This window comes from Poecilia latipinna, unplaced genomic scaffold (assembly GCF_001443285.1).
Source record: "Poecilia latipinna isolate Pla-1442-1.1 unplaced genomic scaffold, P_latipinna-1.0 Scaffold596, whole genome shotgun sequence".
Classification (NCBI taxonomy): Eukaryota; Metazoa; Chordata; class Actinopteri; order Cyprinodontiformes; family Poeciliidae; genus Poecilia; species Poecilia latipinna.
The window spans coordinates 284,060-295,624 of NW_015113212.1; the positions used below are offsets into that span (position 1 = coordinate 284,060).

The following is an 11,565-nucleotide window of genomic DNA, read 5'->3' on the forward strand; positions in this document are numbered from 1 at the left end:
TACTTATTTTCTTCCTGAACAGTCATAAAATCTAAAGACATAAAATCCTAACAAAAATACCCACGGTTTTGGCTGACGTTGTAGAAATAGATCAATAACGCTCGTTTATGATGCTGCAAACATTTGAGGGCCGGCTCATGGTGGGGGTGTTGGGTGATGGTGTTGAAGGAAAAGACTCGGGTGCCGACTGGGACACCAGCACTGTTGAAATGGCACTGGTTATAACACCCTTGATTTTTACACCGTGGTTTCCTCACCTTCTACACAAAGGGGTCTCTTTTCTGATGACAAAACGATTAATGGATAAGGAAATGATAAATAATCGTAATATCTGCCACCCACAGATAAAAGCCCTCACATTTGCAACTTTACAACCCCGGGAGAGCAAGAATCCTGATTTGCGAGTGAGTTGTGTGTGTAGTGGAGAAGAAAATACCAGAGGACCCTTACATTCAGCTTGGATAATCAGGGAGATTCTTGAGAAGAGCAGGATACTTGAGACAAATGTACAATAACTTTAAACGTAGGATTATCTACTTTTCCAGAGACTGGTTGCATACCAGCCTGAAACATAATTGGAAAAAATGCCCCAAAAACTTCAGAGTTTAACCTTAGTGGCATTTGTTTTTCTCTGCCTGCTGTGAACTCCAGTCCAGACAGTTGGACAGAGAGACAGACAGACTCGCTCTGCTGGCAGGACGAACAGGACGTCCAAGGTTTGGTTAGTAACATAAACCAGCCACAAAACAACAACTCAGAGCTCTATGGAAGCTGCCATGCAGCCGTTACGTTAATGTCTGCTTTTAATGTTTGTTTTCTGTTTTTTCTCTGCTGGTCGCCACGGCAACACAGTTGTTATTTATGAGGATGACACTGTAGTGTTACTCAGAAGTAAATTATGTCTTATGTTTTACTGCTGTCAGTGGAAGGATTTTTTCCCCCTCGTTCTTATCCGGTGATTTAAAACAAGTCATTGGCACTTGGACTAAACAGTCGTGTCCCTACGCTCAAAAAAATAGTGCACTGCTGACGTCTTTACACCTTCAGGTTACAACTACAAACTGCAATGTGATTTATTGGTATTTTGCACAAAGTAGCGCATAATATTTGGTTGAAAAGAGATGTCTGCTACAGTTGTAGTTAGTTCTGGACTTTGACTGGGCCATTCTGTAAAATGAGCACGCTTAATATAAACCACGGTAGCATTATTGTATGCTTAGGGTTGCTCTCATGCTAAAAGAGAAACTGCTGCCCCATTCATTTCATTTTATTTCAGTGTTTCAAATTAAATTAGTTGGTATTTGACATAAAAACACAATAAAATGTATAGTTTGTGGAAATAATGTGACAAAATGTGAAAAACTTTACACGAAAAGATTAATATTTTTGCAAGGCACTAATTGTCTCAAATCATCAATAATCATATTTTTACATGTGCAGGACTATCAAAATGTTGCCACATTTTATTAGATTAACTATTTTTAGTTATTGGTTACAGTGAGTATTTTTGAGTTAGTGTGCTCTTTGGTGTATTTTGAAAGTTTAATCTAATCTTACAATTTACATTTTTCACTAGAAAATTTTTAGATTTTCAGAAATCACTGATTTCAGATTTTACAACAAAAATAAATCAATAAATAAATGAGAACATTCTTGGAACTCCAACGACTTAATCTACTGCATTTAGGAACTATTTTAAATGCTAACTAAAAGCTGAGGAAGTAATGAATAAAAGTGGGCTAACCTCGGACCTTGTGCGGCTGAAGGCTGGCCCTGGTCAGCTCTGCAGTGGCCTGGCTGCTGCAGGTGTGGCTTTGATCTAAGTGTCAATATTTACAGGTCGATGTAATAAAGCTTCATTCAAATCGCTGCCATCCTGTGGGCCCTGAATAATATGGCTGCTCTCAGCCAATCAGCGACAAGCCCGCAAAGATCAAAGGGGAGACGAGCCAACCACCTCTGCTCCAGACAGCCGTCCAGCCATGGAGCCGCTCATCCGAGTATATATTCAGAAACTCATCCTGGGAAACAAAACAGCTTGGGTCTTTAAATAATTCCTCATAAAGTCGCAGTTATTGTCAAATCTGGAGCTGTTTGACCTGATGGCGACTGGCGCTGGTGAGTGTCCCAGCAAGGCCGCTCAGTACCGGGTGGACCACCTCCTCAGTGCGGTGGAGAGTGAGCTGCAGGCCGGCAGCGAGAAGGGAGACCCCACCGAGAGGGACCTGAAAGTGTCCCTGGATGAACGGGAGCTGTGGCAAAAATTTAAGGACCTCACAAACGAGATGATAGTTACAAAGAACGGCAGGTGAGCCTCAGATAGATAGATAGATAGATGGATGGATGATAGATCGATAAATCTGTTCTACTGGTATTTATGTCGTTTTTCCTTTAAGGCGCATGTTCCCGGTTCTGAAAGTCAACGTCTCAGGACTGGACCCAAACGCCATGTATTCCTTCTTGCTGGACTTTGTGTCGGCGGACAACCACAGGTGGAAGTACGTGAACGGGGAGTGGGTGCCGGGAGGTAAACCAGAGCCCCAGACCCCCAGCTGCGTGTACATCCACCCAGACTCTCCAAACTTCGGGGCTCACTGGATGAAGGCTCCGGTTTCCTTCAGCAAAGTCAAACTCACCAACAAGCTCAACGGCGGAGGTCAGGTAAACGTGGAGCTGAAGCAAGCTGTTGCAATTTATCAATTAAATTGATCTATCAATTTGCATATTGATTTATGTTCTTGTCGTGCTTTCAAAATGTCCTGTTTTATTGATTTCCACTCGTGATTATGTTCCCCCCCACCCACCCACATGCAGTGAGAGGGCAAAAACACGTTGTTCACGACTTTATAAAGTTTTTGCTGTTAAAAAAAAAAAAAAAAAAATCACACAATAAATGTTGACAATTTTGACCCGCTGGGCTCGGATGATCCCTCCCTCCCAACAGAATTCAAAAGTGCAACTTTTTGTGAAAAAAGAAAAAAAAAAAGAAAACCAATATAGAAAGAGAAGGACTTAAACATTAAAACTCGACTTTGATGGTTTAAAGTTTTAAAAATGTTCAGATATTTGTTATGTAAGGTAAATAGTGGAAATAAAAATGACATTCGTAAAAAGAAACTGTAAAAAAAGATATAAGCATACATGATAATTTTTAGTGGCAAACATTTTGTGTGCAATTTTCTTGGATGAAGCAATTTATTTACATTTTACTTTGCACATAAAACAATATCTAATTAGAATCCAATCTGAAAAAAAATGTTTTTTTGAGTTGTTTTTCTGATTTAACATACAAAACTGCCATTTTGTATGTTAAAAAACTCAGAAAGTCAATTATATGTCATGCCTGGTGAGAACTGAACTTTATAATGTCATTCATTAAAAATAGAAAGAAAGGAATACATTTCTATGATTATCTGGTGGATAAAGTTGAATACTTAAACCCCATCCTATTTTTAAAATTTACTTTTTAAAATGTAATTTATTAAATTCTAACTGATATCCATATAATTTTACTCAGAACAATTTAATTACATAAAAATTTAATTTGATTGTAACTTTTGTATTTTATAAATAAGATCCTGCACAATTAACAGGTAATAAACAACAATGCAATTCTGAATTAATCAATCCAGAATGACATTTTTGTTTCTAACCTTCAAATTCAGATCAATACACCTGACCAATAAAGGATGCAGTTTCACAGCTGCAGTCTTTAGTGTAGTTATAGTCTTAATTAAATACGTCATAATTGTGTAAATATAAATTTAAAAGAGGAGAAAGCAGGTTTCATTGATTTGCTACAATAATTTTTCTGTTTATTTAGTAATTTGCTTGTCTGTTTATTTTTGTTTCTTCCATTAAATCACTTGTGCTCTTTTTTACTTTAAAAAGAGGCTTAAAACATCACTGAAATATTAATAAAGCAGTGGTCAAATTGCCCACTGCTATCAAATCCTAACAAGGTGGCATTAAAAGCTTTTCCTTCACAGTTTCTGCCAGGATGTTTTTATTCTACCTCAGGGTGAAGAAGCTCAATTTCTTAGGAAGTTTGACCTTAGCTTTAACAGGGTTCCTAAGCAAGCTAAAGCAGAATGAAAACTTAAATTATCTCACCAAAGCATACATTTTGTCACAACAACTTTTGATACAGCTCGTAGTTTGACAAAACTCAGCTTGCCATCAAGTTTGACACAGACACTTCTCAAATGAGTCTTATTAAAATTCATAACTTTCACTAAGCTTGGTTGCTAGCAGGTTTGGTGTTAACATTAATGCTGTCGCTAAGCTAGTTAGAAAGCAGAAAACAATCATGTATTCTTGCTGAACTTAGCTCAGTTTGACTAAAGTGTTAGCAAGAAAGCTTCAGTTTAGCATAAGTGCTGTTGCTGTACTGGGTACAAACTTAAGTTCTTGCTTCAACATAACAAATTTCTAAACCACAAAGTTTGAAAATAGATTTTGAGTTTTGCTAATCTCAGCTTGGTAACGAGTTTAACCTTAGCGGTAGCTTAGCTTAACTGTAGCGTTAGCACTGGGCTAAGTTTGGCCATAATACAAACTAAAAAAAATTGCCTGAAGACAAAAATCTTCTTATGAGTTTTATGATCATTCTTACTTTTTTTTTTAAATTACATTAATTTGTACACAATACAATGTATGTAAGCAGTCCAATCATCTTATGCTGGTTTGGTAGGGAAATTTTTTACATTATATTTACAAGTTGACATGCTAGATTTAAAGTTTGCCAATTATAATATTTGTCCTTAAAATTCACTTCTTTAGTGTACTCTCTCTTTTCCATTTTAAAATGCAAGAATAAAAAAATGAAATACAAGAATAAATTATGATTTAATCAAAAGTAATTTCTATTTGCTTTGTTCACTTTTCTTAAGATTATGTTAAATTCTTTGCACAAATACGAGCCACGTATCCACATCGTTAGGGTCGGAGGCCCACGCAGGATGATCACCAGCCACTCCTTCCTAGAGACGCAGTTCATCGCAGTAACAGCATACCAAAATGAAGAGGTTTGTGTAAATACACGTTTTGGTTTAACCCCATATTTTTAAAGCAGTTTCTTGTATCTTGCCTTTTTCTTTTTCCGTGGTGCCCTCCGGGCCACGTTGCCCTGGGCGGTCAGCCATGTCTCATATAAGAAAAACTGTCGCTGGAAGAAATCAGATCATGCTAGCAGTGTTTGCACAAAACACACGTTTAGTTTGTGCTTGTAAAGATCTTCGTGTGCACTTGAATTTCAGATAACAGCTCTAAAAATAAAGTACAACCCTTTTGCCAAGGCCTTTCTAGATGCAAAGGAAAGGTAAGAATGAGGCTAAACTTAAATTTTTACCTGAATATTGATGTAAAGGCAAAATATGCAAACTACTCCCTCTTTTTTGCAGGAATGATCACAAAGACATGAGGGAAGAAGCTAATGAGAATCCCCAGTCTGGTTACTCCCAATGTAATCTTTTCTTAAATTACATTTTTAACTTATACTTTCCGTTTTTTATAATGCTGATAATATGTGTCTTCTTCTCTGTGGAGCCAGTGGGTAGCTGGTTTATTCACGGCACGGGAACCCTTTGCCCCCCCACCAGTCCACACAGCCAGTTTGGGAGTCCCATCGCCCTGTCGCCCTCCCATGGCTGTGAGCGTTACTCCAGTCTGAGGAGCCACCGCTCTGTGCCCTACAGCAGCCCGTATGCCCATCGGACCAACTCCCCCAGTGAGTCCCTCCTGCATCCAGATGTACATAACAAGAAACTTTAACAAAATGTTTCTTATCGTCACTCTTAGAGTCCTTGTCAAACGGCGTTTTGACTAAAGTCCGAAAGGTTAGAGTCCTTGTCAAACGGCGTTTTGACTAAAGTCCAAAGGGTTTAACTAAAGTTATACAGCTTTTTATTTCTCTTTCTCACTGTTTACGTTTTAATGATGTTTTTTAAATCTCTTTCTCACATGCTGTTTTTATTTTAATTATGTAAAGCACTTTGAAATGACTTGCTGCTGAAATGTGCTATACAAATAAAATTTGATTGATTGATTGATTGATTGATTGATCGTCCACACTCCTCCTAGCTTTGTGTGTTTGAAACAGCAGAGCTGTAAAGTGTTTGTTTTCAGACTAAGGTTATTATTCTTTATACTAAAACTAACAAAATAAAAAACTGAAATTGAGAAGATATTTTTGTTAACTGAAATAAATAAAAAACCCATAATCAATAAGGAAAAGCTATTACAACTCTGCTTCAGAGAAGGCCTAACCAAGAATTAGCGATAACTGTCCATATTTGTAATATATAGAAAATATTCTTCCTTTATTTTCTGGAACATAAAGCTGAAAGCAGTAAAACCATAGTTGTTTTTTTTTTCTATTGCAGCTGGATATTCAGATAACTCATCATCCTGCTTGTCGATGCTCCCCAGCCATGATAACTGGTCCAGTCTGCAGATGCCGACCCACTCCAGCATGATGTCCATGACCCACAACTCCGCCTCTGCAGCCAACTCAAGGTCTGCCTTCCCATCTTTATTTCCTTATTTATACTTAGAAACATAAACCAGATAAGGAAAAAGGAAATGAATAAAAAGAAAAAGATATGCAACGATGGTTACAAATGCCATAAGTGATAATATGTATGTACAAGCGGTGCAGCTTTAGTTAAAACTACAAAATAAAACATGAAGCTTAAAATTATTTTCATTTTAATCTTTAAAATACCAACATTTCCACATAACTTTATATTTTCTGATGTCAGATGATGTATTTTTAAATATTAAATTATGTTTTGATCAGCTACTGAATACTTGAGTTGCTAAACTTTTTTTACTCTTACTTAAGTAATATCTTGGATGGTTAAATTTTACTTTTACTTGAGTAAAACTGTAGAAAGTGGTGCTATTCTTACTTGAGTATAATCTTTGGGTACTCTACCCACTTCAGCTCAAGACAGTGTAATAATAAATGGTGCAGCAACAACAGCGTGGCTATGGATGACATGTAAAAGAACTGTCTAATGCGCAAAATTTCTTGACTTAAACAGTAATATGAAATGTGCAATATTATTAGAGATGTGGTAACAGCCATATTTTTTCCAACAACTTCTTTTCATTCAAAACATTTGTTTATGTCAACAAAATTGTAAATAAATAACCTAACAAGTAAAAAAAAAAAAAAAAGGAATCTGGACCATAAGATTTAATAATATATTAGAGTGAGAGAAAAAAAGATTTTATCTGTCGTATTGCAATGTTTCATTTGATACTGATACTGATGCTGCTGCTGCGTGTTTGTGTCTCCAGTCAATACACCAGCCTGTGGTCTGTGAGTAACTCCCCGCTGACTCCAGTGTCCCAGAACGGTGGGTTAAGCAGCTGCCTCGGCTCCCAGTTCCTCCGAGGATCGTCCAGTCACTATCCCAGTCTGCCTCACTCCGCCACAGCGCCCCCCTCTGCCTCTCCAATGTATGACGGCAGCTCCGGCACAGAGGTGCAGGACGTTGTCCAGTATGAAGCTTCACCCCACGGCCGGCTGCCCTCAGCTTGGACCCCCGTCACGCCTCCATCCCTTTGATTAGAGGGTCATTGAGGATTGATTGAGACCTTCTCTTGAGTAACCTCTTGTTACTTTAAGAAGGAATAAACTTTTTTAAACAAATTGTGTGGAGTATTTCACGGTGTTATCAGAAGAACCAGCGGAGGTTTGACTCAGCCTCTAAACAAATCTCAGTTTATTACTAAAGAATAAAATGCTTTTTTTTTTTTTAAATTAGTTAATCTGTTTGATCTGCTTATATTAAGCATAACTGCACAAAATTTAGAGCAGGGAATCATAAATCATGAATTAGAAATTAAGAATATTTATGATGTATATTGGATATCATTTTAAGCTCTGTAAATAAATGTTTTCTTTGTTTTGTTTTGCTTTGTTTTTTTGTTGCCTTTTGAGAGATGTGACTTAACAAAAGAAGTGTGTTCTATTATTTGTTGTTTTTCTTTCTTCTCCTCTTTACATCAAAATAGATTTGTGTTTAAGATGACTAAAATGTCATTCTGGCTTTCTAATGTTTGAATCTGTGGGTCAATAATAGGAAGAACTCAGATTAAATTTAATGTAATTTGTTTATAAATTAATCCCAACCAACCAGGTATATGTTCTGCTTGTTCCCCACAAATTGGGGTGTTTATATTATTATTATTTTAATAACAGGTCTTGAGGCACTCCATAGCTTTACATATTAACTGTATAGATGCAATATATATATACATATATGTTAAAACTGTCATTACATATCCTGACAATATAACATGAGACATATCAGTGATAAAATCGGAGGCAATCAATCAGAACCAGGGGGCGGGTCTTATGCTCCGCTCGGCCAATCCCCTTTGCGCTCAGCTGGTTCTCCGCATCATTAGCCTGCCATAAATGCTAATGCTAGCTAGCATTGCTTTCGATGACGACGGATAAACAGTGTTTCTGACATGGTAAGTTGTTTCTCCGCCATTTGCTCACTGAACAACTCCTACTCCAGCATAGACAGGACAAGTTTGAATGGAAGATAAATGAATAACAGAACAATAAACTTGTCTCTTTGCTCAGAAAAACAATAACTCACTTTTGGTTAACAAGCTAGAAAACAAATTGATGTTTAATGTCTGCCATCGGTTCCCAGACATTTCAGAAAAATATAAGAAGTAATTGTTTTACAATTATCGTCACCCTTATCACTCCCAACACAAATAACTTAAATATTTTATAAATCACACTTTATTGGGTAAGAAATGGCTGGAGGTGGATTGTTGCTTCTTTTTTTTAACCACTATGGAAGTAAAAAAAATATACGAGTGGGCATAAAGAGCATATCTTTAAAACAATATGATTGTCAACAGCATAAAACTAAAATGCATCACTTAGCAATAGACTAACAGCAGATAAGGTTTATAGCATTTTGTTCATTAAGTGGAGATCCTGCAGTAAAACGGCAATGAAGTAAAAAAAAAAAAAAAAGCTTATTTGTCATGTTCTTTTGGGATTTCTTAGATAAATAGCAAATAGGCACACAAGTCTGGGAAAAATGTATAAAGAAGTAACAACAAAAAACACCAAAGTGCTTAAATTCACCATGCATAAATTTCCAACAGACAGTGTGGTGGCATAAATCATTATATGTGTAATTTGAATGTTTATTACCCTCTTATCTGAACAAACAAAATGCTCTACAGTCTGTCTGGCCTGAATGTAATTGCTCACTGTTGTTTCCTGTTACAGCTTTTAACCACCAGCCAGTCATTCAGAGAGCAAGAGGGATGATAATGTTGGGAAAAAAACACGTGTTGATCAAAATCCTGAAAAGACATGATTGATGTTGTCACTGTTCATATTTTTCTAAGTTTTATGAAGGATCATAATGCAAAACTCTTTTAATTATTATTATTTTTTCTTAACTAATTGGATTTCTTCTCACAATATCTGATGTTGGTCAAGATGTTCCTCTGGAAACTTGGGGAAATGTTTCTCTATACTTGTGAGTAGAGCATTTATTGTGTTAAGAACTCTATGAATGAAAATAGTTATAATCAAACAAAACATGTTGGCCAGACAACATGTTTAGTGTCACAGATGCTTTTTAGTTGAATTTGTAGCAAAATTTGTGTCTAAAGAGCAATCAGAAGCAAAGTGTTATTCTGTTTTGTTTGTTTTTGTTCTTTACATGACCAGAGAGCAGGAAATCTTGACCCTGTGTGGTATGAACACTCTACTTACGGGAGGAAAACATTTCTGCACACCACAGGTGGTTCTTGGTGCTGAATTTGTTATCTGACTCTCAGCTTAGGACTCAGGGTCATTTCGGTGTTTTTTATATATCCTACATCATCTCACCATCTCAAGTTTACATATTTATACAAAAACTGTCACTGGAGAGAGGAAATTTAGGCTTCGATTTGGCTTAAAGTGTTTGGGAATTTTTATTTGTTTTAAGTGATGCATATTTACTCCAGGAATGGTTAGGGTTAACCTCAAGAATTACTGCAATTTTTTTGTAAACTGAATTCATTCTGAGTGACCGTAAGGAGATACTGACAACTCGTAACAAAAACAAAGCTATCCTCTTTACTATTACCAATTTCAGCTGAGTTATGACAATTTACAGGACTGGAGTTTGTGCCGTTTATAGATTTTGGTGCCGGATACCACACATCTTGAGAGGTAAGGTGGAGTTCATGCCTCATGGCTGCTTTGGCTCCAAAACATCAGGCGGTCATAATGTTGTGCCTGATCAGAATATGCCACCTTTAAGATTTCATTAATTTTTGTTTATTTCTGTCCTTGCTTTCCTTCTTCAGATAACATTTTGTCCCTCTGTCAACAGATAAAACTCAGCATTGCTGATGTCTGCAGCGGGTTTTACCGTTTGAGGAGAAGCACAAATGTGCTGCGACTGAAAGCTTGACAGAGCATGAAAAGAAGCTTTATGTCTGAAGTGCTCCAAGGCTGTCCGAGAGGCACAAGAACCCATTCAGCACAGGGGATCAAGGTCAGCGATGGGACATTATGACATCCTCCCCCGCATTCAGGCAGTCCCCAGAGAACAGAGCATAAATCCAATCACCCACATTATTCACTGGAGTCTTTATAGACTCCACTCTGTTCCAGTAAATCCAGTGACATTGGTTACTCTTGGTGGACATTAATAGTACCTGGTTGGACCCTCTTGTGTTAATTTGTTGTGACATACATTCAACAAACTGCATCAAATATTTTGGTTTGTATAGACAAGAGATTGCTTCACGAAAAATATGCAGATGGTTTTTTTGACTGAACGTCCAAGACAAAAATCTGCAAAAACACAAAATATTACCAAGTACAAGTTCAAATATCTTGGTAGACTTGAGATAAGATGAAACTAACTTACAAGAAACTTTTTAGCAAGACATAGGAGCTTATTTCAAGTAAATAATTCCTTAACATTGATTAAAAAAATGCTTGTTCCTTTGGTAGATTATTTCATTTATAACATGGGGAAATGTCTTTTTATAAGTGAAATAATCTACCAATAGAACAAGCAGTTCTTCCATCAATATTAAGAAATTATTAAGTTAAAACAAGCTCTTATATTTTGCTCATGAGTTACTTGTAAATTAGTTTTCTTTTATTTCAAGTATGCTAAGACATTTGCACGAGAAACTAGGTCAAAATTGCTTCGCAAGACTTTGCAGCACTCACCACATCTTGTCCAATTGCGGCATCATCTAAAGCCATCAGTCAAGAAGTTAATGCTTCAGAGCAACTGGATTTTCCCAATGACTCTAAGAATACTGCCAAATTATTTACACACTGCCCATCACAAAGCACAAATCACTCGTATAGAAAGGTGTTCTGTCAGGAGGAATGGGCCAAAATTCCAGCAAACATCTATGTGAATCTGGTGGAAGCAAAAGATACAGATTAGAAAATAATCAATAACACAAGTAAAATATATCTAAAATAAAATCTCTCTGTGTTTTTGTACAGTGCGTGCAAATATCTGGTTTCAACGGTGGAGCGAGACTAAGTGAATA

General features: G+C 36.7%; 1 protein-coding gene across 2 annotated transcripts; it reads left to right on the forward strand.

The window, feature by feature from the left end:
- Window positions 1-1,713: 1,713 nt before the first annotated feature.
- On the forward strand, window positions 1,714-10,694 carry tbxtb (T-box transcription factor Tb). 2 transcript variants are annotated; one of them, XR_001426242.1, is made up of 9 exons: window positions 1,714-2,308; window positions 2,397-2,661; window positions 4,893-5,027; window positions 5,259-5,320; window positions 5,403-5,464; window positions 5,552-5,728; window positions 6,384-6,516; window positions 7,306-8,490; window positions 10,377-10,694. XR_001426242.1 is itself a non-coding variant. In XM_015042597.1 (8 exons), exons 1-8 carry the CDS (start codon window positions 2,103-2,105, stop codon window positions 7,574-7,576), a joined length of 1,311 nt encoding a protein of 436 aa, XP_014898083.1. In that variant the 5' UTR covers window positions 1,714-2,102; the 3' UTR covers window positions 7,577-9,325. The 2 variants fall into 2 exon arrangements, 1 of the variants encoding a protein (XP_014898083.1); XM_015042597.1 differs by lacking the exon at window positions 10,377-10,694 and having other exon boundaries at window positions 7,306-9,325.
- Window positions 10,695-11,565: the final 871 nt, after the last annotated feature.

What these genes read in the sequence shown, in the direction of transcription:
- tbxtb (XM_015042597.1), top strand. Translation starts at nt 2,103, where the DNA reads ATGGCGACTGGCGCTGGTGAGTGTCCCAGCAAGGCCGCTCAGTACCGG. An exon ending in ATAGTTACAAAGAACGGCAG is followed by an intron (nt 2,309 to 2,396) that starts GTGAGCCTCAGA and finishes TTTTCCTTTAAG; the next exon opens with GCGCATGTTCCCGGTTCTGA. An exon ending in AGCTCAACGGCGGAGGTCAG is followed by an intron (nt 2,662 to 4,892) that starts GTAAACGTGGAG and finishes ACTTTTCTTAAG; the next exon opens with ATTATGTTAAATTCTTTGCA.